This window comes from Marmota flaviventris, chromosome 9, assembly GCF_047511675.1.
Source record: "Marmota flaviventris isolate mMarFla1 chromosome 9, mMarFla1.hap1, whole genome shotgun sequence".
Lineage (NCBI taxonomy): Eukaryota > Metazoa > Chordata > Mammalia > Rodentia > Sciuridae > Marmota > Marmota flaviventris.
This window is the reverse complement of record NC_092506.1, coordinates 63,698,083-63,723,062: the sequence shown is the minus strand read 5'-3', so window position 1 is coordinate 63,723,062 and position 24,980 is coordinate 63,698,083. Positions and strand designations below refer to the sequence as shown.

General features: G+C 44.0%; 1 protein-coding gene across 1 annotated transcript in view; it reads left to right on the top strand.

Moving 5' to 3' along the window:
- The first annotated feature begins 535 nt into the window (after window positions 1–535).
- Map6 (microtubule associated protein 6) overlaps window positions 536–24,980 on the top strand; it is a 71,463-nt gene continuing 47,018 nt past the window's right edge. The window contains exon 1 of the mRNA XM_027942524.3: window positions 536–3,016. Coding sequence (XP_027798325.3) covers window positions 711–3,016 — 2,306 coding nt within the window. The 5' untranslated portion in view covers window positions 536–710. The remainder of the gene's footprint in view (window positions 3,017–24,980) is intronic.

Sequence of the window (24,980 nt, the reverse complement as noted above, 5' to 3'; positions counted from 1 at the left end):
AGAGGGCAAGCTCCCAGCAGCGCGCGCTGACGACAGCAGGTGATTTTTTTTTCTGCAGCGCTCTCCCTCTCAGCATCTTTCCTGGGTCCCCCCCAACCCCCCTTGCTGAGCGGCAGAAAAGGGTGGGGCCGCCTCTCTGCAGCAGAGGCGGCGGCGGCAGAGGCTGCAGCATCATCCAAGGCAGCAGCGGAGACGGCGGTGCTCGGTCTGCGCTGGAGGTGATCGCCTCCATGCCCTACTAGGTGGCCGGCTGCTACTGGACCGGCGGAAAGGAGAATCAAGCCCGGTCCGTGGAGCCTGCAGCCACACCGCCCAGCACTTCCTCTGCGCCATGGCTTAAGCCCGCAGTCACCTCGCTTCGCGTCGCCTCGCTCCACCAGGGTCTGTGCGCCGCCGCAGCAGCAGGGAGGGGCGCGTCCCAGACGCCCTAGCCGGGGACTCCTGGACGCCGTGCAGCTGGCCCTTCGGCGCTCGCAGCAGCTGCGTTCCCGAAGGCGTTTGCAGCCGGTAATCGAGGCACTTTACAGACTTTATCTTAGCGATAGCTCTCCCCGGGTGCTCTCTGGGGGAGGAGGGCGAGGTAGTAGGCTGATTTGGGGAGAAAACGGTGGGAATCACGTTGGTGGGTAGGGGCCAGGGGCTGAAGGAAGATTCTAGAGACTTGCTTTAAAGATACAAAAAGAAAGAGGGCCAGTTTTGCATCTAGCATCATGGCGTGGCCGTGCATCACACGGGCCTGCTGCATCGCCCGTTTCTGGAACCAGTTGGACAAGGCGGACATAGCGGTGCCGCTGGTTTTCACCAAGTACTCGGAGGCCACGGAGCACCCGGGCGCCCCACCGCAGCCGCCACCGCCACAACAGCAGCAGTCTCAGCCCCCCTCGGCGCGCGCGGTCGCCATAGAGACGCAGCCGGCCCTGGGCGAGTTGGATGCAGTTGCCCGGGCAACAGGGCCAGCGCCCGGGCCTAGCGGCGAACGTGGGGCGGCGGCGGCGGCCTCCGCCCGGAGTGGGCCGGGCCCCGGCGCGGGTTCCGGCTCCACCTCCGGGGCAGGCCCCGCGGACTCGGTGATGCGGCAGGACTACCGCGCCTGGAAAGTGCAGCGGCCTGAGCCTAGCTGCCGGCCGCGCAGCGAGTACCAGCCTTCGGACGCGCCCTTTGAGCGGGAGACCCAATATCAGAAGGACTTCCGCGCCTGGCCGCTGCCGCGCCGCGGGGACCACCCGTGGATCCCCAAGCCGGTGCAGATCACCACGTCCTCTCAGGCTACCGCGCCTATTCTAGGGGCGCCCAAACGCCGGCCGCAGAGCCAGGAGCGTTGGCCGGTGACCACCGCCGCTGAAGCCATGGAGCAGGACGCCCCAGGAGGAGCCGGTGTCCTGGCGGCCGGAAAGGCTTCCGGTGCGGACGAGAGAGACACCCGCAGGAAGGCCGGGCCCGCCTGGATGGTGCGTCGCTCCGAGGGGCACGAGCAGACGCCCCCGTCCGAGGCTCTAGCGCAGGCACAGGCCCAGGCCCAGGCCGGAGCGGCTGGAAAGGCGTCTGGTGCAGATGAGCGCGACACTCGCAGGAAGGCGGGGCCTGCCTGGATGGTGCATCGCTCCGAGGGGCACGAGCAGACGCCCCAGTCCGAGGCTCTAGCGCAGGCACAGGCCCAGGCCCAGGCCGGAGCGGCTGGAAAGGCGTCTGGTGCAGATGAGCGCGACACTCGCAGGAAGGCGGGGCCCGCCTGGACCGTGCGTCGCACCGAAGGGCAAGATCAGATGTCTGTGCCGGCTGCTCAGGTCCAGGCCGAAGAAGGTGGCCCGGCGGCTGGAAAAGCGTCTGGTGGAGATGAGCGTGACACACGCAGGAGGGCCGGGCCCGCCTGGATGGTGCATCGCTCCGAGGGGCACGAGCAGACGCCCCCGTCCGAGGCTCTAACGCAGGCACAGGCCCAGGCCCAGGCCGGAGCGGCTGGAAAGGCGTCTGGTGCAGATGAGCGCGACACTCGCAGGAAGGCGGGGCCCGCCTGGATGGTGCATCGCTCCGAGGGGCACGAGCAGACGCCCCAGTCCGAGGCTCTAGCGCAGGCACAGGCCCAGGCCCAGGCCGGAGCGGCTGGAAAGGCGTCTGGTGCAGATGAGCGCGACACTCGCAGGAAGGCGGGGCCCGCCTGGACCGTGCGTCGCACCGAAGGGCAAGATCAGATGTCTGTGCCGGCTGCTCAGGTCCAGGCCGAAGAAGGTGGCCCGGCGGCTGGAAAAGCGTCTGGTGGAGATGAGCGTGACACACGCAGGAGGGCCGGGCCCGCCTGGATGGTGCATCGCTCCGAGGGGCACGAGCAGACGCCCCCGTCCGAGGCTCTAACGCAGGCACAGGCACAGGCACAGGCCGGAGCGGCTGGAAAGGCGCCTGGTGCAGATGAGCGCGACACTCGCAGGAAGGCGGGGCCCGCCTGGATGGTGCATCGCTCCGAGGGGCACGAGCAGACGCCCCCGTCCGAGGCTCTAACGCAGGCACAGGCACAGGCACAGGCCGGAGCGGCTGGAAAGGCGTCTGGTGCAGATGAGCGCGACACTCGCAGGAAGGCGGGGCCCGCCTGGATGGTGCATCGCTCCGAGGGGCACGAGCAGACGCCCCCGTCCGAGGCTCTAGCGCAGGCACAGGCCCAGGCCCAGGCCGGAGCGGCTGGAAAGGCGTCTGGTGCAGATGAGCGCGACACTCGCAGGAAGGCGGGGCCCGCCTGGATGGTGCGTCGCACCGAAGGGCAAGATCAGATGTCTGTGCCGGCTGCTCAGGTCCAGGCCGAAGAAGGTGGCCCGGCGGCTGGAAAAGCGTCTGGTGGAGATGAGCGTGACACACGCAGGAGGGCCGGGCCCGCCTGGATGGTGCGTCGCTCCGAGGGATACGAGCAGACGCCGCTGCCAGCTGCCCAGGCCACTGGCCCAGAGGGTGGCAAGGGGCGCGCAGCTGCAGATGCCCTCAACCGGCAAATCCGCGAGGAGGTGACCAGTACAGTGAGCAGCTCCTACAGGTGAGACACCGGCAGCAGCTCTCGCAGTGGGGCTGGTCACCCTTATCCTCTCCTGAAACTGCCTTTCACAGACCACACATTCCGATTCCTCTCTCTTGCCAGACCACGCCCGTCCTCCAGTCTCATGCCAGGCACTCTTCCACTGCATACTCCTTTCCCTTGTCCTGTGTTAAAGCTGTTAGTTACCACTCCAGCCTTCCCAGATCTTTCTCTTTACTACTTTAGTCACCTTTCCCCCATCCTTGCTCACCTCAGATCCCCACTTACCCAACAGAGACCCTGCGGGTTTCTTCACAGCTGGGTTGCACTTCCTTTCTGTTCCCTGCAACTCACCTGCTGCGTTAACTTGGCCGCTGCCCCTTGCTGGCTTCACTGTTGCCCACCTACCTTGTCTTCCTGCAGGGTTCTCATCCTTCTAGAAGAATACTTTCCAAGTGACCTCTCACCCTCCTCCCCAGAACACTTCTTTTGGCTCTTCATTCTTCTTTCTCTCTCAGTCTCTGGGCTACACTCAACCACCACACCCTTTTCTAGATTTCCCCTCAGGTCCTTACAAATCACCCTCCTCCTCTATCACTCAGACTTTGAAGTCATTTTCCTCCTGCTTCTTACTTGCTGTCACACATTGGTCAAATTTCTCAATCTTTTTCAGGGCTAGGTTCTTAGCTGTAAGTTGTTATTAATAATAGATATCTCTTAGTGTTTTCGCTGATTTATTGATTTTAAGTTAAACATCCAGGGTATTTTTTCAATACCTACTATAAGCCAAGCACTGTGCTGACATTGTGAGGATTCAGGAGGACTGCTCATGCCAGGGACATAGTGGTCATTAGTTCATTTCCATTCTGACCTTCTACAGGATGCTTCATTGCTCTGATTTCTACTTCCTAGATGCCTGGGCCCATTTCTCCTAATGAGGCATCTCCTTTCTCTCTCTCTGCCGTTCATGGTCTCCAGATGTGTTTCTTACTGTCTCACCACCAAGAACTCCGTCTTTAGCAAGGTTCAAATTCCTTGTAAATGAATGTCTTCAAGCATCTCCCTGCTCCCAAATTCTCCCTCTGCTGCAGTCTCAATCCTTTCAGTCTGTTTTCTCACCTGCCCTTATGTTTCAACCAACATCAGTTAGCTAACCAATCACAGTTGGCTGAAAATGTAACACTAGGTTGGGGTCTCTAAAGAAGCAGATGTGCATGATGAATAACTGAGCTAGAGGTATTCAAAATGTGGCTTATGGGGTCCTTCATCAGTACCACAGCAATTAGTTGCCTTCTTCCTGGTGACTGAGGGTGGGGGGCAGGTTGCAGAATTAGTGTCCTCTGCCAGTACCCTATAAGGTACCCATACATACTTTCAATCAGACTGATGTCCTCCAATGAACATGACAAACACTTTCTCCCATGCTGAGGACAAACTAGCATATGGAGACATCTTCCCTTGTCTTCCTAAATTTCACCTCCTACTTACCATCTCTCTCTTGATTAACTGCTATCACAACCTCACTGTTCTCCTAGAAATACATTGCTTCCTTTTAAAGTTCTGGATCAAACAAGGACACATATCCTTTTCTTTGGATAGCCACAATGAGGTGGAATTTTCATAATATTTTTATGCTGTTACCAAGAAAGGAAACAAATAAGCAAGGAGCATAAATGAAACCAAGAGGTAGTTTTCTGGTTCTGCAATGAATTTCTTGTTTATAAGGTCCTACTGCATTCCCTGAGAACCCTATGGCTGGCCCAACATTACAGATCGCTGGTCTGTGGCTTCATCTTCCTCTTCCCATTCTACCATCCTATGGCAGGTGGAACCTCACCACCCACTAGGCAGAAGCTACCTCTTCTCACCTCCATGTAGTTAATGACAGTCACAGGAGAGGGCCCAGGTTCTCAAACCTCCTATTCAGTTTATGTTCCCTAATTTGTAGGGCTTGTTTTGTCAGTCAAGGAATGACTGCAACCTGTCGGATCAAAATTTTGGTTTGTACCAAATTTGGGTTTGTACCTTTGCTCTGTGCCTTTTCCCTTAAAACAAAACCTTAGCTGTGTAATAAGCATGTTATGTTTCAGTTTGAATTATACACATATGGAAATGATTAGATTGGGTAGGGGAAGGCTGTGCTCGTGCAGCTGGTGAGAATGACTATTTTTTAGGAGCTATTAGAACTCTATCAACCTGTTAAGAAAAATCTTTGAACACCTCACAATTTTTTTTTTAAAAAAACAATTCAGGTCTTCTCTAAAATTTAATGATAATATGACTTTGGGCCACGAGTGCCTTTTTGCTTGATAGTCAAAGCATTTTGAAACATTAAGAGAACGAGTGTTGCTAAGAAACATTAATTTCTTTAATTAACAGTTTGTGTGTAAGACAAATTTGATGTGAAATTTAACATTATTTTTTGTTCCAGAATAAAAATTAACCAATGACAGAAAAATGCACTTTGGGTGAAATAAAATTTGAAAGAAATAAGATATTTAATAAATTAAATACACTATTAGAGAAATACAGTATTAGAGAAATGCTAAGGAATTATAGGCTTACCTGGAACTTTGATTTTCCCTCCCTATTATCTCAAATTATTTTCCTTGCTATAATTCTGGATATTTACTGAATTTAAGTATGTCCCATGTCCACTGTAGGTGGGCCTTACATCATCACAGAAACCAAGTAAGATTCCATTTCAATGATAAATTTGATTTATAAAATCTTTTCTTCTGCCACTTTACATAAATCATGGTATATTTATACCATGGTGACTGGTTCCTCTCATGGGCTTTACAAGTGACATCTGTCACATGACATCAATGTGAGCAGTTTGCTTGAGAAAGGACACATAATCTATCAACATAATATATCGGTATATAACATAAAATACAATTCAGCTTTCAGAATCATATATATGCTAATAGACAGCCAGTTAATAGTATTAGATATCCTTTGAATACGGTTTTGAGAAACCTTCCTTATTCAATAGTTCGTCTGATTCATAATGCATTCATACTAGCTGGGAGTTTCACATTCAAGTGGCTATCTGAGGCTTTGAGAATATTTCACAATCATAAGGTGTATTTATTTTAATACATTTATTTTACACAGATGATATTATAAAATTGAGGAGCATGTCTTTTTTTTTTTTTTGAGAAGCATGTCTTCGTTACAGTTTTTCATGTTGAGGATGGATTTCACTGGGAAGCCATTTGTGACTTTAGCTCTGGCATTCTCAATTAGAAAATAGATGAGTCATAGGAGGGGATTAAAATTTCTCTCCCCGTCAACCCCATTGCCCTGGCCATTGGTTAATAGGGATAGATGGGGTAGCAGGTGTCCCTATAGAAATGCTAATGAGAAACTGTTCCTAGAAGAAATCAGCTGGGGCACCAGGAGGCAGAATTAATAAACCAGAGGCAAAATACTTGAAAAATGAGAGTAATAACAAGGAAGTCAGGAAGAAAAAGAGCCTTTAATGTCTGCCCTACGGCCTTGTGTGAATGTGAGAGAAAGGCCCATCTGACTTAGCTTGTGCTATGCAGAACTGCCCTGTACCACAACTGCCCATTTTCCTAATTGCCTCCTGCTTAAGTCCCACCAATACCTCAAGGTCAGTCTTGGATACTGAGTCTTCAGCAATGCCTTTCTAGATCCTGCCATTCAGAATTACCATTTTTACTATCTAAACTGTTATCACTGTCTGCTTATTTGTCAAATACTTTTTATTTTTTAACTTTTTATTTTATTTTACTTTATTTATTTATTTATTTATTTTGTGTGTGTGTGTGTGTGTGTGTGTGTGTGTGTGGTTTATCCATATGTATTCCACCTCCCAGATCATGGACACTTAAAGAGAAGGGCTGCATTTGGCCATTTCTATACCTCTCACAGCCTAATGTTCCTCTGCATTGTTTAGATTTGTTGATCCAGTGGGATATATAGGGGTTAGTGAACATTTTATTAATCTACATGTTGACTAATTTCCTTTTGTCTCGTTTAGCTGAATTTATTTCAGAAAATGACCAACAAGCCCTTGCTATGTATTCAAGCTAGGGATACTGAAAAATAAGTTATAATTTTACCGAGGGAAGTCATGTCCTCTTTAATTGGGATACAGTCTGAATTCCTCTAGCTTACACCAGAAGGCAATGTTCAGATGGGGAAGGGTAGTGAGCATTCCAGGCCTGACTCTTGATGTACCTTTCCTTAAAGCCAGGGGCCTCAACCCTGGCTGCACGTTGGATGATCTGGAGGCCTTTAAAAATGCTGTTGCATGGAGAGACGCTGATACAGTTGGTCTGGGGTGGGGCCTGGGCATCTATATGTTTTAAAGCTCTCTTGGGTTATTCTAATGGGCAATCAGGTTATGACATTTGTCCACAAGGCAAGCTTCTCAAAATTCAGTATGCAGAAGAATCACCTGAAGAGCTTACCAAGATTCAGATTCCTGGGCCACATTCTCAGGCATGCTGCTTCAATAGGTTTAATGTGGAGCCTAAGAATCTATTTTTAATAAACACTATAGATAATTTTGTTGCAATTAGACTTCTGGCTTTACTCAAGGAGACACTGCTCAGAGAGATTTGCTGTCTTTAAGGGATGATTTGCCCATATACATTTATATATGGGTCAACTTACATTTTCTTTCATGTTCTTTGCTTATGTTTTATAATTTTCTCCATAAAGATCATTTCTATAATTATAGGGTTGTTGGGTTTTTTTTTGTTGTTGTTTCTTTCTTTTTTTTTTTTTTTTTTTTTGGTACCAAGAATTGAACCACAGAGCCATATACCCAGCCCTTTAAAAAATATTTTATTTAGTGACAGGCTCTCTCTAAATTGCTTAGGGCCTAGTTAAGTTGCTAAGGCTGTCTTTGAACTCGTGATCCTCCTGCCTCAGGCTTCTGAGCTGCTGGGCCTTCAACACTGTGCCCAGATATAATTATAGTTTTTAAGTTTTATTTTTTTTATAGATAAATCTTTAACTGGATTCTATCTTTATGTATAGAATGAAATCAGAACCAAATTTTTCCCCCATATGGAAAGTCATTTATCTCAGGCCCTTTTTAAAAGTTTACCTTTTCCCCACTAATTCATGATGTCTCCTTATCACATAAGGGTCATACATGCTTAGTTATTACTTCTGGGCTCTTTGTTCTGTTATATTAGTTTGAGCTAATACCACAGTCTCTTATTTTCTTTTTTTTACAAGCTGTGTTTTAATTAGTGTTCCTATTTCAAAGAGTTTATTTTATTACATTTTCTAACTTATTGTTGCTCAGATGCATTATTTTTTATAAGTTAATCTTATATTCAGGAACCTTACCATACTCTCTAACTAGTTTTATATATACATGCTTTAGGATTGACTATAGAGATAATGTATGTTTTTAGCAAATAGCAATTTTTTATTTTCCTTTCGAATATCTATGTATCTTGTTGTTGAATTGCTGCATTGATTAGAAAATCCTGTTTAGGTTTGAATAATATGCAGTAACAGACATTTTTTTTTTTGTCTTGTGACATGGGCCTACTTCTAAAATTTTATTGTTAATAAAATTAACAATAAAAAACAATGTTTGCTCTGTTTTTATGAGATTAGGGTAAGAAACTTCCTGTTATCCTAGTTTGCTAGGGATTTCTAAAATGCAGATGGGTGTTGAATTGTATTGAATAAAGCATCAATTGAAAGGGTCTTATGGCTTTTTTTTTTAATACGATGTTAGATTTCTTCCTGATGTCAAACCATCTTTACATTCCTGGGATAATCTTGCTTAGACAAAAATATTTTTTTGTGCTGAATTTGGTTTGCTATTTTTTATTTAAAATGCTTGCCTATATATTTGTAAGTGAAACTGGTCTATAGTTTTACTTTTTTATATTGGAAGAAAGATTATAAAATTAGATGAATACATTTTTCTCCTTTTTAATTGTTTGGAACAATTTGTATGGGAAAGGCTGTTCCTTAAATATCTGATAAGATTCTCCTATAAAACTTCTGGATCTGGTGTTTTTTTCATGAACTTGTTAATTCTATCAATTTGATGTCTTTCATAGAGATTAAGTCAGTTTTGTATTTTTTCTTGGACTAATTTTTATAATTTATATTTTTTCTGGAAAATTTACATTTTTTCTAATTTTAAAATGTATTGACATAAAAAATCTCTGCTTATCTGTAGCTATATCCCCTTTTTCATACCTGATATTAATTTGTACCTTTTTTAGGATTAGTATTATTGAGGTTAATTTTGCTTTTTAGTCTTTTCAAAGAACAAAATTTTGGGTTTGTTGAAAATTAATCTCTCTCTCAGTAAATCTAACCCTTATTTTTACTATTCCTTTGTGTGTATGTGTGTTTCTGAGCATGGAACCTAGTATCTTGTGCATGCTAGGCAAGTTCTTTATCTCTGAACTTCATCCCCAGCCTTATTCCCTTTTTCTTTTCATGCTTCTGAGAGGTAGATATTGGCTAGGTTACCCCTGGCTTTGCAACTCTGGATAAAGATTTTGGATTTGTTTTTGTAGACAATCATGAGTCACTGAAGGAATCCTAGCAGGGAAACAAGATAATTTGATTTAAATTTTGTACAATTCTTGCTGACTGATAGGAGAAGAGGGGCCAATAAGAGGCAAGCTATTGAAACCATGCAGAGAGAAGGATAAAGCCTTCGCCATGTCTGTGGGCTGGTGATTCATAACATAATGCAGGTAGAAAACAGTGGATCATACTGACCAACTGAGGTGCAGGGAGGAGGCTGCAATCCAGGATGACACTTGTGTTTCCTGTTTGGATAACTGGCAGTGATGTTAGTCACTAGTCACTGGGATGAGGATTATAGAGGAGAAAAATGTCTGAAGTGGAGGTGGAGCTTACTTTTTAATAGATAGAATTTGCATTTGGGGATACTGAGAAGAGGAGTTCAAGAATCAGTCAAGCAGATGGATCTGAAGCTCAGGGAGCAGTCTCACCTGTAAATATAAATTTGAAAAACCTCAGCTTGTAGGTGGTATTAAGCTGTGTGAGCAAGTGAAATCATCCTTGCGAAGGGAATAGAGAAAATTAGCCATCAAAGAATGGAGCTCTAGGGGATACAAGCATTTGGGGTACTGACAGCATAAGGAATATTTGTGAAAAAGATAAAGGAGTTATCAGAGGGAGTAAAGAAACTAGGAGAGACAGTTATCATGGAAATTACATCAAGGCCCTAAATTAGCAGTGCTCTTCCTATTTGGAAATTTTTATAGAGAACCTACTGTGTGAAAGGCATTTTGTTCATTCTTTGGTTGACCCTGTACCTTTAACTCTCAGAGATATAACACTAACCCATACTAATCCCCAAAGGAGATACAATACAATTAATTCTTAGTTGCTTTCCTAGAGAAAAATGGAATCTAATGCACATATGAACTTGAAAAGTCAATCCAGTGATCGTTCTAAATCTACAACCACTAAGAATCAAGCACTTAATGTTCTAGCAACAAATCTAAACTAAACCAACAAGTGTTCAGTAGGATGAAGGGGCCATCTCTGTAATGTAGCTTTGCCTTTACAAATTATGTCAGTTGTACCAATGTGGACAGGTGAGGCTCTCTTTCTTGCTGAATAAAGATTACTTCAAGATGGGCCTGAAGCATCAAACTAAAAGTTTCCTGTAGAAGCTAGATTCACCATTAGAAATAATAATCATGGTAGCTAGTTGAGTGCCTACTGTGTGCTTGTCAGAGGGCCAGTAGCCTTAGATACATTATCTTCTGTAATCTTCATAGTGGCCCTGCAGTAATAGAATTGTTACTTCCCTGTTGGAGCTTGGGATCCACAGGCCTCTTGTTTGCATTTAGGCTTAAGAGCTTGGAAAGTACAGGTTTTCTCTGCGCTGGTCTTTTCTCTCTACTTGGCACTTTCTGCATGCCATATTAACATGTATATTGTTTCAACTCAGTTGCAGTCTGTAAATGTTAATATCTACCATATAACAGTCCCTGAACTAAGTCTTGAGATGACAAAATGGTCCTTGTTCTCAAGGGGTTTGTGTTTATAAGGCAGGGGCAAATGTGCTGAAAAGTTATAGGTGCCATGATACAAAGCCTGTGCAGTGTAGTTGGACACAAACGGGGGGAGGAATTAAGTCCTCTTGATTCGAGGTTTATTGGGAAAGGACTCAGCAGAGAATGTGACTGGCAGGCTGAGTCTTGAAAGATGAGTGGACACTCAATGAGGAAGGAACCAATTAGAATAAAGATTGCAATCAATTTCATACAGTAGAACTTAGAGGTTATCATTTCATAAGATGAGATGGCAAGGAGGGATGTAGGCTTCTTTTATCTTGTAAACAAAGGGAAGAATCAGGATTAGGTCTTGGATTTTAGAAAAGGTGATTTTGACAGCAGTGGGAAATTTGGATTGGAGGCATTAGGAAGAACAGGGTCAAGGAAGAAAGCTGTAGTCTAGATGAGAGATGATGACAGGACATTCATCAAGGGAATCATGTCAATATGTGTTGATGGCATAGAAGAAAATGATGAGTGGCTAATGGAAGGTAGGCAGAAAGGGAGGAGGAGTCCAGGATGTCTCCCAGGTTTCATGATGTCTGGAGAAGAATGATATCATTCACTGGGCTGTAAAGCATGGTTGTGGCCAAGTTGTTGAGGTGTCTTTGGAAGGTTTACATGAGTGCTTAGTGCAGAAGGAAAATGTAAACACACTACTAATAAGGATGTCAACTGGTACAATCACTTTATAAAACTCTTTGGTATGATTTATTCAATTTAAACACATTTTTATCCTATGACCTAGCATTTTCATTCTCGAATATATACTTAACAGAAATGAGTGCAGAAGATTTGTACAAGAAAGTTTATGGAAAAATTATTAATCATAACTAAAATTAAAATAGCCCAAATGACCTTCAACAATAGGATGCACAAACTATGCAGAATATTCTTACAGGGCATGGTAGGCAGAATAAGGCCTCCCTCAAAGATGTCTCCATCCTAACTCTTGGAACTTATAAATAAATATATGGCAAAAAGGACTTTGAAGATGTCATAAAGTTAAGGATCTTGAGATGGGGAGAGGAACCTGGATGATCCAGGTGGGCCTGGTGTAATCACAAGAGTCCTGAGGAAGTCAGGCATGGATGTCAGAAGGGTGCAGTGTGATAAAGTCTTGGCTGGCCGTGGCTGGCTTTGAAGAGAGAAGGGGGATCAGTGCCAAGGAATGCAGGAGCCGCTAAGAACAAGAAAAAGCAAGGAAATGGATTCTGCCCTAAAGTTCCTAATGACACCCATTTTGGACTTCTAAACAACAGCACTGTAAAATAATAAATGGGCATTGTTTTGTGGTCTTTTGTTATAGTAGCTTAGATGATTCGTGGGATTTCTGTTGGCAGTTTACACCAGATACTTCCTTGTAGCGAGGGGCCACCTGGTGCACTGTGGAATGTTTAGCAACAGCCCTGGCTTTACCCACTCCAGCCATTAGGGTTTCCTGCCCCTCCCTGCCCTGAGTTGCAGCAATAAATATCTCCAGACATCACCAAAGGCCATTTTGGGGGACACATTTATTCCTTATCGAGAACGACTGTTACAGTGCAATGAAAAAGAACAAGTCATAGACCAAAGGATGAGTGAAGGAAACTAAATATAAGCGCACTGTTTTAGTCAGCTTTTTTGCTGCTGTGACTGAAAGATCTGACCAAAACAACTGTAGAAGAGGAAAAGTTTATTTGGGGGCTCACTGTTTCAGAAGTCCCAGTCCATGGACAGCCAGCTCCTGGGGCTCAAAGTGAGGCTGGACATCATGGCAGAAGAATGTGGTGGAAGGAAGCAGCTCACATGATGATCAGAAAGCAGAGAGAAAAACTCCACTTGCCAGATACAAATATATACCTTAAAGGCACATCCCCAATTCCCACTTCCGCTGGCCACACCCTACTGGACTTTAGTTATCACTCAGTTAATCCCATCAGGGGATTAATCCCTTAAGGGAGCTGTTGCCAACTTCAGCCTTCATGCCATCTTTCTTTACTATCCTAAGCCCTTGCCCAATCATTTCTCCTTCAAACTTCCTTGCATTGTCTCACATGTGAGCTTTTGGGGGACACCTCACTTTCCAAACCATATCATGCACGAAGTGAATGACCCAAATTATATGATTTCAAAGACAGATGATAAAAGTTCAGAGCTGGAGGTGGTGGCACATGCCTGTAATCCCAGTGGCTGGGGAGGCCGAGGCAGGAGGATTGAGAGTTCAAAGCCAGCCCCAGCAAAATCGAGACACTAAACAACTCAGTGAGACCCTGTCTCTAAATAAAATACAAAATAAATAAAAATAAAATGGGGATGTGGCTCAGTGGTTGAGTGCTCCTGAGTTCAATCCCCAGTACAAAAAAAAGTACTGGATGATAGTGGTAGTTAGGATATTGGAAGCTCTGTGGGGGATGGGTAGACAGGTATTGGCTTAGACGAACCTTCTGAGGCATTGGGAAGGTTCTGTATGTTGATCTGAGTGGCAGTTAGATGGTTCTACACATGCAACAGTAAACACTTATGGACTTTATTCTAGGCATGTTATACCTCAACAAAAAATAAAATCAAAATACAAACTAAATGGAAGTGTAGTTTGATGCCCAAGAGAAAAGGCAGAACAGAAAAAGAAAGATCTGGACAACACAAACCTGTTGGTGAGAATCGAACTCATGGATGCTGGGCTGGGAGGGAATAGAGAGGATGAGGACATGGAAGCCAGAGCCCAGCAGGCAGTTAGACCTCAGAGAAGAGGGGAGAGCAGTCAGTGAAGGATTGGCATTGGCTTCTGCTTGCTCTCCACCCTCCTCCACTGCCTCTACATCCCAGCTCCTGCCAGTTAGCCCTGGGCAGTACCCCTGGCTGTGTGCAGTAATGACAGTCCTCAATATCCCCGCTTATTCTAGCATGGTCTCCATCACTGTGTAGCTTTCCAGATGAATGAAGAGATTTTTGCAGGACCAAGCCGGTGTAACTTCTCTTGTTGGAAAAATTGTGCCCAGCCTCAGGCCGCAAAACCCACAAGTACCTCCCTGAAATACTCCCTCCTCTACAGTGCTACTCCCTTGTGGTCATTGTCCATTTCCCACAGTGATTTCAAAAATCGGCCATGTGTGACATATCTTAGAGTGCATTTTTTGCAAGACTTCTATCCTTTAAAGATTGATCACCACTAAAGCATTATAATTAGAAAGGTAGACAAGGAAAAAATGCCAAAGAGAGAATATTAGAAAGAACTGAGACAATTGAGCTTTGACCTCATTTGCTGAGTGCTTACTCCGTGCCAAACACTTAAGCATGTCTTTTTATTTAGACTTCTTATTGGCTTTTTAAGGTAAACATCTCTATCTCTAAAGATGAAGAATAGAGTTATGGAGGTGTGGGGACTGAGATCACACAGGCTGTCAGTGGCCAGGTGGCTCAGAGATCTGGTTCTCCTCATTCCAGACCACAGCTGTATCTTGCTCAAGCAGACCCCCATTAAGACACCATCCTCAAGGGGGCTGCTGCCATCCTCAGCCTTCATGCCATCTTTCCTCACTGTCCTAAGCCCTTGCCATTCTCCTTGTTTCTGCAGTGGGGAGGGACAAGTACTCTTGCCATTCCCTGTCCTAAAATGTCTCTGGATCCCCTTCCCTCCAGTGCAAGGCCCAGCCTTGGGTCTGCAGTCAAAGCCTGCCAGAATCTGACCTATCTTATGCTTCTAACCTTTCTATTCATTGCTAATTGTGGGTTTTTGTTTGTTTATTTGTTTGTTTTGTTTTTTAAATACCTGATGTTTTTTCCTGGGGGTTCTCAGCCCTGGTTGCACATGAAAATCACAGGGACCCCAGGGGTGCTCTGGCCAAACCATAGCCTAAGATGGGCTCTCCCAAAGCCCACACTTCTCCAGGCCTGGGTTTCACTCACAGTTTTCCTTCCTGCCTTACTCCTATCTTTTTCTAAATCTTTCCTCTCCTTCAGGGTTTTTAGTTCATAGTGACATTTTGTAAGCCTTCTATCTTTTAAGGATTGATTCATGCTGTGAAAATAGAAATTAGGTTAGATCTATTTGATCATAATTTCACAATAATAATTAAGTGTGCTTGATATTTTTATTCCAAGTTCAATGCAACATCTTAAGAATATGCTGGGACTATGGGCCATGAAGATCCCTGATGAAGAGTATATGATCTCTGCTTGATGGAGACTGCTTCTCATGAGGGAGATAACATGGATGCATGTAACTAAGTCCAGGCAGGCGCTGGTGAGGGTTAAAATCAGGGCCAGCGTTCTCTAGAGGCACTACAGGGGGTGTTAATTCTTTGGAAGATTGTGGAAAGAATGATTGTTTGCATCCTGGGAGGTGTCTGGTAGCCGGTGAAGGGCTTAGTGACCACTAAAACTCAGTGGGAAGCATGCCTTTTTAACTTAAAGAGTGTCCTTGGGGAAGCTTTGATTTTTCTCATCAAATGGGACAGTGCAGCATCACAGAGTCATGATGCAGATGGAGAGAGTTCATGTTTGTGCACAGCCTGTGCCTGTCCCAGTAAGTGCTGGCTGCTTTTGTTGTTGTTGTTGTTGTTGAGAGAATGAGGCAGAGTAGGTTACCAAGGGAAGTCTTTCATTTATTTATCTGGCAACATCTATTCCTTCTCGGATGAGGGACTGTGCGTGGATAATTTGGTACCTGTCCTAAAGGAGCTCCTGGTCTAGTGTGAGAAACGCATGTGAAGAAAATTACGGTAATGGTAGTCATTGCCGTAATAGAAATTTGCAGGAGAAGTTGAGGGAGGTCAAGGGGACTCTGAGTGTGGGTTATGGGTTCTGAAATACTCCCTAGAGGAGCTAGCTGTACCTGTGCAGTGTGTCAGAGCACAGGACTCAGTTCCACTGGGAAGGGAAAGAATTAGAAACTATATATCCCTTCCCGAGGTCCTTAACAATGAACTACGGGTACAGAAGGCCATTTGAGGTACAGTACTTTCTTCTTTCAAGTGTCCTGCTGTATTTGGGACTTGGGGTTCAAATCCTACATACCACATACTAACTGTAAAACTTTGATTACTTAATCACTCTTTTCTGATTTTGTTCCCTTACTCATAAAATAGAATGAATAGTATCTACATTGTAAGGCTGTTGAACGATATTAATATTTTATTAAGTCAGTGACTCTTACCTGCCTTATTTACCATTGCACCTCAGCTCCTAGCCTAGTTCAGGGTGTTTAGTAGCTGCTTAAAAGATTTTATTTGAACAAGAGGATAAGTGATGTATGTACAGTATTTATCTAGTGCTTAGCCCATATTTTATAACCACTTAATAAATGGCAATTAGCCTCATCACTATTATTCCTGGTAGGTTGAGTGCCACTTGGCTAATAGGAAGAAGCCCCTTTGCTCTTCTGTTTGCACGAACTCGAAACTTTTGGGAAAAGAACCATAAAATGCTCAGAAAATATTTTTTTATGGACATTTTTACTCCAGCAACCATTTCCGAGTCACTATTTTATAATCTGCCTATGTAAATATTAATTAAATGGGAGGCCAGCCTCTTGCCAGGCTGTACACATGAAATCATTGCATGCATAAAACAAGAAACATAAAATTAGAATCTTAATGAGAGCAATTAGAAAAGAATGATTGTTAACAAGCTTAAATTTTCTCTGAAAATGAATTAAGAACTATTTTTGTGCTTAGTACTATTATCTAATTTTTACTGAAGTCTGGAGTTTGAATTTCCTAGGAACCACCAGAGTGTGGGTTGATTGTGTGCGAGCTCTGGATAGCATTTCCTTCGTGGGCTGTAATGACTTCCCTGCTGAGGATCTTTCTGTGCTTCTCTGACATTTTGCCAGTTTCTCCCCCCAAAGCACAGGAACCTTAAGGACTCCTCACTGGATTTTTGCCGAGTTGTACAAGAAAGTCCATTCAGCCTAAGTTCCCTGAAGGCAGTGCTTGACCCTTGTGCTTTTATCCCTGTCTGTAGTCCAGACACAAAAGACTGCCCAACCAATGTGTGCAGAATGTCTCCAGTGGGGAGCAGGACCTGACCATTTCTCCCTTGAAGATTTAGTGGGCCACTGGATTAAATATGCAATTCAGATCTATTCAGAGGGCACAGGGAGAGGGAAAATGAGGAGTAAAGGTATAATAAAAGTGGGAGAGAAATGTCAGTGGGCCTGTCAATGGGAGTATCGTTGCCCACCAGTGCCACACCCCATAGCCTGGTGACATGAGAAGAGAGTATTATCAAGGTCACTAAGGATGGAGTATCATTTCTCAACTATACTCCTGTAGTACATAGTCACCCACAATTTTCCATCCTTTTAACTTAACATAACCTTGCTTTGCAGAGGCCACTTCCTCCCTTCTGAAGGCAGGCAAATGCCTAAGGCACTGGCAAAAATAAAAGCCAGACAATAAGTTGGGTGCTTAGATCACTCTTTCAAAAGGAGTCAGGTTAGCTTTTCATTATTCATTTCCAATCGGTTATTCCACTTTGAAGCAGACATTTGTCAATCTCCTACTGTACACATGTAGCTTCCTGTCCAGAGACACTTCTGTCTAACATGGAAGAGAGCCACAATGTGAACTCTGACCTACAGCAAATTTGGTTAAGCCTTACAGGACTTTTTGTGCTTTTTGAGCAGTCATCCTACCCATTCTGACTTGAAGCATCAAGGAAGCCTTCTGGATTCAGTAGATAAAACAAAATAATCAGGCAGGCAGTGAGGTGGCACTTTCTAGTCAGGAGGGCTGCTGGGCATGGAGAATTAGGCTTGCCTATGGGGAGCCACAGACCTTCAGATATGACAAGCATCCAAGGGTAAGGACTGACCTGGCAGGGATGAGTCTGGGAAGGTAGCTTCAGTCTAGACCAGGGATGGGCTAACTTTCTGTGAAGGGACAGAATGTAAATATTAGAGGCTTTGTAGGCCAACATGCAGAATTGAGAATATTATGTATATACTTATAAAATTAGAGAGAAAACAAATTTCTCAAAAATTTTTAGTGACAAAATTAAAAATAATAATAATAATGGAATAATTTTATGTAATATAGGTCTGTTAATGAGAAGAATGGATTTTTTAGGAAAGTAATATTGGCTGAGTTGGGGTTCAAAATTAGTGTTGACTTTCATTAAATTTATTGCAAATATCAATCCACAAAAAACATTCCTGGGGGGGTGGGGCTGGGGCTCAGTGGTAGAACTCTTGCCTAGCATGTGGGTGGCCCTGGGTTAATCCCCAGTACTGCCAAAACAAACAAAGAATCAAACAAATAAACACCCTTTCCTTGCTCATGGCTAAACAAAACCAGGTGGAGAGCTGAATGTGGCTTGCAGGCCATATTTTACCAATTTCTGACCTCTGCTATTGAGAAGAGAACACTGGGCTGCCAGGTTTCCGATTTTGTATTTAAGTAGCAAATAATACCTGAACAAATGCCTGAGAATAGTTGGTTTGACTGGGCCTTACTCAGCACATCATTTAACCTTCCTAAATGGACATAGTCACTCTCTTGTTTCCTTACAGCTGAGAAGCAGCTGGAAGCTATGTAAGTGTAAGAGCCTCTTTGTCTTTATGTATAATGGGTAAGTAAGTCATCTCTCATGGCAACCAAGAATACAAGATACAGGATTCACCATTATGAAATAATATTAGTCTCTGGCTGCTGTGACCATTTTGTATGGGATTCTCTTGGGAGTTAGAACAAGGCTTTTAAAACAAATAGACAAGGAATAAATGGTATTAAAATAATCAAGGGAAAGTAATCAATCTGCCTAGAATCTAGCAGCCAAGAGTATCACAGAAGATCTCTATCCTGGGGGACTTAGGACTCCTCAAAGAAGCACCCGCCTCATGTAGCTCCAAAGGAGATTGGACTGGAGAGAGGTTTGTTCATTCTAGCTGCTGAAATCTCATCTAACACCCCCATTCTTTTTTTTTTTTTTAATATTTATTTATTTATTGGCGGACACAACATCTTTGTTTATATGTGGTGCTGAGGATGAACCTGGGCCGCACGCATGACAGGCGAGTGTGCTACCACTTGAGCCACATCCCCAGCCCATAACACCCCCATTCTTTGGGGTACCTTTTAGCACATCAGAATCCTCCTAATCTAGACTGCATTTGTGAGAAGGTGATACTTTATAACCACTGTCCCAATCTGCGTCCATGAAGGAATTTTGGCAGAGTGTTACTTTATTTATTCAGTCAGTCAGTCAGTTCATACTTGTTAAGCTCTTCTTATGAAGAAGACATACCTAGACTTTGGGGAAATGACTAGAGGTCCAGGGCTTGGGACATCCTGATTTTTGTGATAGCTTCTACTTCAATCATGAGGGGAAGTATGATGATGATGGTGATAGTAATGATAATGAAGATGGTGCTGGTGTTGGCCCTGGAGCTAGGGAGAGGGGAGAGGACAAATCAGCAGATGCATGAATGTCTTTAGGAATGGGATTGGTGATGGAAGAGGGAAAAGTTCTGTAGAAAAAGTGAGCAATCAAGGGAAATTAGTGTAGAGTCCCCCCCCCCACCCCCATCCATGGTTTCGCTTGCCATGGTTTCAGTTACCTGCAGTTAACCTTGGTCTAAAAATATTAAGTGGAAAATTCCGGAAATAAATAATTCATAAGCTTTAAATCACATGCTTTTCTGAGTAGCTTGATGACCTTTACGCTATCCCCCTCCATCTTGCTCAGGATGTAAACAATCCCTTTGCCCAGGGTCCAGCATGTTCCAACTGTACACCACCTTACCTATTAGTTCCTTTTAGGTGTCTCAGTTATCAGATTGACTGTGGGGAGTGTCACAAGTAACCCTTATTTTACTCATTAATGACCCCAAAGAACAAGGATAGTGATGCTATCAATTTTATTATGGTATATTATCATTGCTGTGCTTATTAGGTATTGTTATTATTCCCTTACTTTTTAAATTAAACTTTAACATAGGTGTGTATACCTAAAAATAAACATAGTATATGTGGGGCCCCACTCAGTCTGCAGTTTCAGCCATCTTCTGGGGTCTGGGAACATGTCCTCAGTGAATAGTGGGGACTGCTGTAGCCATGGCTACTGATTGTTAACCACAGTGCAGTGGATCAACCAAATGTCTTGGGATCAGAAAACGTCAGCTCAAATCCCAGCCTCAGAAATTTACTATTTGTGTCACCTTGGTGAAGTTATTTCAAGTCTCTGAGCTTCAATTTCTTTTTCCAGGAACCTGAAATTTAAATATTCTTCTAAAATTGTTTTTGCACATCAATAGTGTACACTAATTCAAAAAAGAATTGGCCCCACTGAATGGGGTCAGAAACACTGAACTCCTTCAACTATCCTGGTAAATTATTTTCTTCCCTTGTATGCAAGGTATGTGGTTCAGAGTAGATGCTCCACAAATATTAGCAATTGTCATACATAGTATTTGTGATATTCGAAATGTGATGAGTTCCTTGTCAAGGCCAGAACTAAACATGACTATGGTGTGTTTGTGCTTGTGTGTGTGTGTGTGTGTGTGTGTGTGTGTGGTGTATTAGGGACAGGGACAAACAGAGGATTCAGAGTGCCCGAGATTCAGATGCCCTTTCAGCCTGTTCCCCACCCAATGCCGACGGCCATCTGCTCTGTGCAGCCGCCTGTCTGAGAGTGGAGGGTATCCATGGAAACCAGTATGAAGGTTGCCAAGAGGACTCTGTGGCAGCCTGCCAGAAGGGTAAGTGGAAATCAAGTGGAACCGAAAGTGACAGGCTCATGTGTGTTCAATGGAGTGGGAAGTGGTCAGCTGTGAGAGCCAGGGTGGGGCCTGAGCACAGTCAAGCTAGCATTCGGGCACCCAGAAGAAACCTCTAGACAACTCAGGGGGCCCTGCACAGCTGTGCTCCAGAGGGCCACTTTAGAGACTCTCACCAGTAATTTCTATATCTATCTCTGTCCCTCACCTCTTCTCTACCTCTCCTCTTACTTCCTGTGGTAGGAAATTTAGTAAATACAGTACAGAGAAGAAAACTTTATTTAAAAAAGAAAAATTTAATCACCTCACATTAACCACCATTCATAAGTTGATGCTTAAATTTTGGTGTTAGTTTACCTTTTTTAAATTTTTCTTGAGGTTGAAATCATGCATTTCCAACTCTGCATTCTTCTTTCTAAAAAATTCTTTTGAGTCAGACATTTTGCTTAGAGGGAAAAAAAAAGTGGGATTTATAGTAAGATAGCTTCTCCCTTTTCATCCCAGATTAGCCTCAGTTAATGGCTGAGTCAGAAATAACAAATTGATCCAAAATGGATTTTCCTAAGTGAATGCTATCATACTGCCTTAGCTGGTAGCACCCACTGCATCATTTTCCAATTTTTGAATTGGAGATTTTTTTTAACATTTATTTTTTTAGTTGTAGGTGGACACAATACCTTTATTTTGTTTTTATGTGGTGTTAAGGATGGAATCCAGTGTCTCATGCATACTAGGCGAGTGCTTTTTCTCTGAGCCACAACCTATGCCCCAAATTGGACATTTCTTATGTATTTAAGCAGCTTTGATAAAGTCTTGTGAATGAAGGAAATAAAGAAATGGAACAGAGGGAAAGTAATAGGGGTTGTTTTGCTGTTTCTGAAATGAGCATTGAGATTTAAAATGTATACTTTCAGGGAGTGGGGGCGCATGACTGTAATCCCAGCTACTCTGGAGATTGAAGCTGAACAAGCACAAGTTCAAGGTTAGCCTGAACAGTTTAGTGAGTCCTGTTTCAAAATAAAAAAATTAAAAGGCTTGGGGTATAGGTTAGTGGTAGAGCATGCATGAAGCCCTCCTTCTTGATTTAGTGGTGCAAGAACCAGGGGTCCTATTGTTCCTGTCACCCCACCTGTGTACAACTGGGAAGTTGGGAAGGCACACCCTAGTGGTGGGAACTGAGTCTTCACAGCCACCAACATGTTTGGGGGAAAATAGACATTCCATGTGGAGGGACCAAGATGTCATTTCAATCTGAATGTGTCTCAGATGGACTCATTGTGTAAACCATTCTTTTTCTGATTAATTAGTGCAGTTCTGTAGAATCTTGAGCGGGACATTTCATGGGGATGATGTCAGCCATCCTGAGAGCTGTGGGAAAAGGCTAGTTCAAGGGGAGCTTAGCAGAGTGCTGATAAACCAGGGCTCACACGGGGCCTCCTTAGTATTCGTGCTTTTCCCCCAAAGCATTATAAACTCTTTATTCGCATAATTTAAATAATTGCATACTATACTATCATGTGGATGTAGCCTGTTTTATTTAACCATTCCTATATTTCTGGATGTTTCACTCATTTTCAATTTTTCACCACTGTTAATTCAAAACTAACTTCCTTGCTTGCTTGCTTGCTTCCTTCCTTCTTTATTTCATTCTTCCCCTTCCTTCCTTCCCAAATAGCTCCATTTCAGAGTCATAATTGAGAACCCCAGCAATTTAGTGAACAGAAGGAGTTTTATAAATGTATTGTTCTGCCCCCCTCCTCCATTTTCCTGATGTGACGTTGAGACTGGCAGCTGGGTGTGTGATTTGTCCAGTAGTGCAGAGAGGTGGGTTTCACACTAGGGAATGGAATCCAAGGTGTTATGGCCTCATGGCCCAGTGCTCTTTTCTCTCCCAAGCAACCTTGCTCCATCTCTTGGTTGTACCTGCTTATGTATTTCACAGTCCATCACATAGGATGCTCCAGCTAGCCCACTCAAGACCCTTGAAATCCCTGGGGTCACTGTATTGCAAGTGTTTCTACCCTTAAAAAATATTTCTATCCTTATAAGTATTTATTTATGAGTAAATACTGTCATTGTCATGGCAAACTAGAAAGCAAGGACTCTCTCATTTTCAGCTTAGAGTCAGCTTGCATGATTGAAAGGAACCAGTGATAACTCGACCACTCCATACTGCTCTGCCATGCACTTCTACACTTTCACTTGAAAAAAGGAATATATGTTTGGGAGCAGTTTGAAAATCAACACAAAGTAAACCCCAAAGTGAACCCAGATCAAGGAATGAAGCCTTATTTAAGCTTATTGACTAGCTTAAAATTAATTCAACAAATATTTTTTAAACCTTGAAGTGAAGAAAACACTGAGTTAATCTAACAATTGTTCAAAAGAAAGTTTGTATTCAGATTGCTTCTGGTTTAATTTGGGAGACTGTTTTAATTGTAGGTTTTATTATTTGGGTATTGGAAGACCAATTGGGAAGATAGTTTGTTCCCCTCAGGAAACACCAGGCCACACTAGGCCACACGGGAAGCAGTTGGGGAAGCATGGGCAAGAGACATTGTTTTGGTTTTCTCGGGAAGGAATGGTGAGGTAGGGTAAGCAGGCTAGGCCGGTTGAGGATTGGCTAGTTTGAAGAGTTTAGATTGCTCTGGGGCTTAGGGGCTGTCCATGTGCACTGAAACCTGGTCTAGAAGCAATAGGACACAGGATAGTGACCCAAATGCAAGACCCTCTGAGAGCCTGATAAAGGAGATGGTTGGGGAATGGGCATGGGTTTGTTTGCACATGAAAGGCATTCTCACAGGCTAGTTGCTTACTGTCTCTAGGAATTGGGATGGGGATAAGGGACAGTTTTCCTGGGATCTTTAAGACCCCAGATGCTAAAACATCAGAGGAAGAAGACATGTCTAATTCATAGGCCAGGCAGATGCTCAATGTTAGCATTCTATAGGGTAAAAGTTGTAGATAACAAAAGAGAAGCATCCTTTGGGTGTTAAAAGAGATTGTTTTTACAATACTCGCTCTGACACAGCCTTAATGGAAGAAATGGCTTTCCAGCAGGGCACGTGAGAGCAAGCAGCCCAGCTCCTACCACTCATTGGCAAGCTACCCACCTTGGGAAAATTACTTAAACCCTTTCAACAACGTTTAAATACTCATTTATTCCATTTATATCCCAAGATGGCAGGTCAAGCAAATATCTCAGTGTTGTCTCTCAATGTACATGAGCCTGCAACAGGGTCACCTGGTGTACCTGTGTAAGATGCAGCTTCCTGGAGCCAGAATCAGACTCTGAGGGTGGGGCTCAGGAGCCTGCCTTTTAACAAGTCCCTCAGTCCTACCCTGTGTGTTTCCTAGAAACACTGAAGTTGGAGACAGCCTAGAGGAAACAATGCTAGGCACCTTCTAGAATATAAAGGGTAAAGTTCTACACGCTCACAAAGAGATTTTTATGTACTTCTTACAAGTACAGGCTTTACCGTGCTTCAGAATCCTACCCGTCAGCTCCTGGCCTCGGTCACATCTGCTGAGTAGGTAATAAGCACGTGTACAATAAACACACCTCCCCAGAGCCCTACCTCCTGCAGCTTGGCCAGTCTTAGGCCAGCTGCTTAGGGAGGCTAATGTTACAGATGTTCTGATACCACACAGAAAGCCCTGAAACCAAAAAACCAAGTCCTCAGACTGCAAGAAGTTTCCAGTCACAACGTGGCCATGATACAACTGTGTGATTTCAAATTCCTGATTTATCCCCAGGGGTTTCTATTTTTACCTCATTTTTTAAAACTATAAACTAACAGGCTAACTGGAAGTGATTTGGGCAGTTTCAAGGGAAAATACATGAGTAAAATTTATCAAACTATTGCTAAGTCCTTTGACCTGACTGAGTAGTGCTGTCGCAGGCAGGTGCCCTATAAGCTGGGGCTGGAAATTGAAGGGGTGGGAAGACTAACATTCACTAAGCATCAGATGCCACTCGTACCTTGGCATTGACATCTTCAGTCCTCACAGCCCACCTGTGAGGTACATTTTCCTGCTTCATTTCCATATGGTGAAGTTCAGACATTTCTACTCCCTTGCCCAAGATCTCCTGGGAAGTATGGGATGCATAAGGATTTCCGGCTCACTCTGCTTGCTCACAGAGACTCTGTTATTGCCCAGCCAGAAGTCTCCAGGCCCAGGGGTAGTTGAAAGGTCACTCCTTTACCATCTAACTAGTGATCTTTAC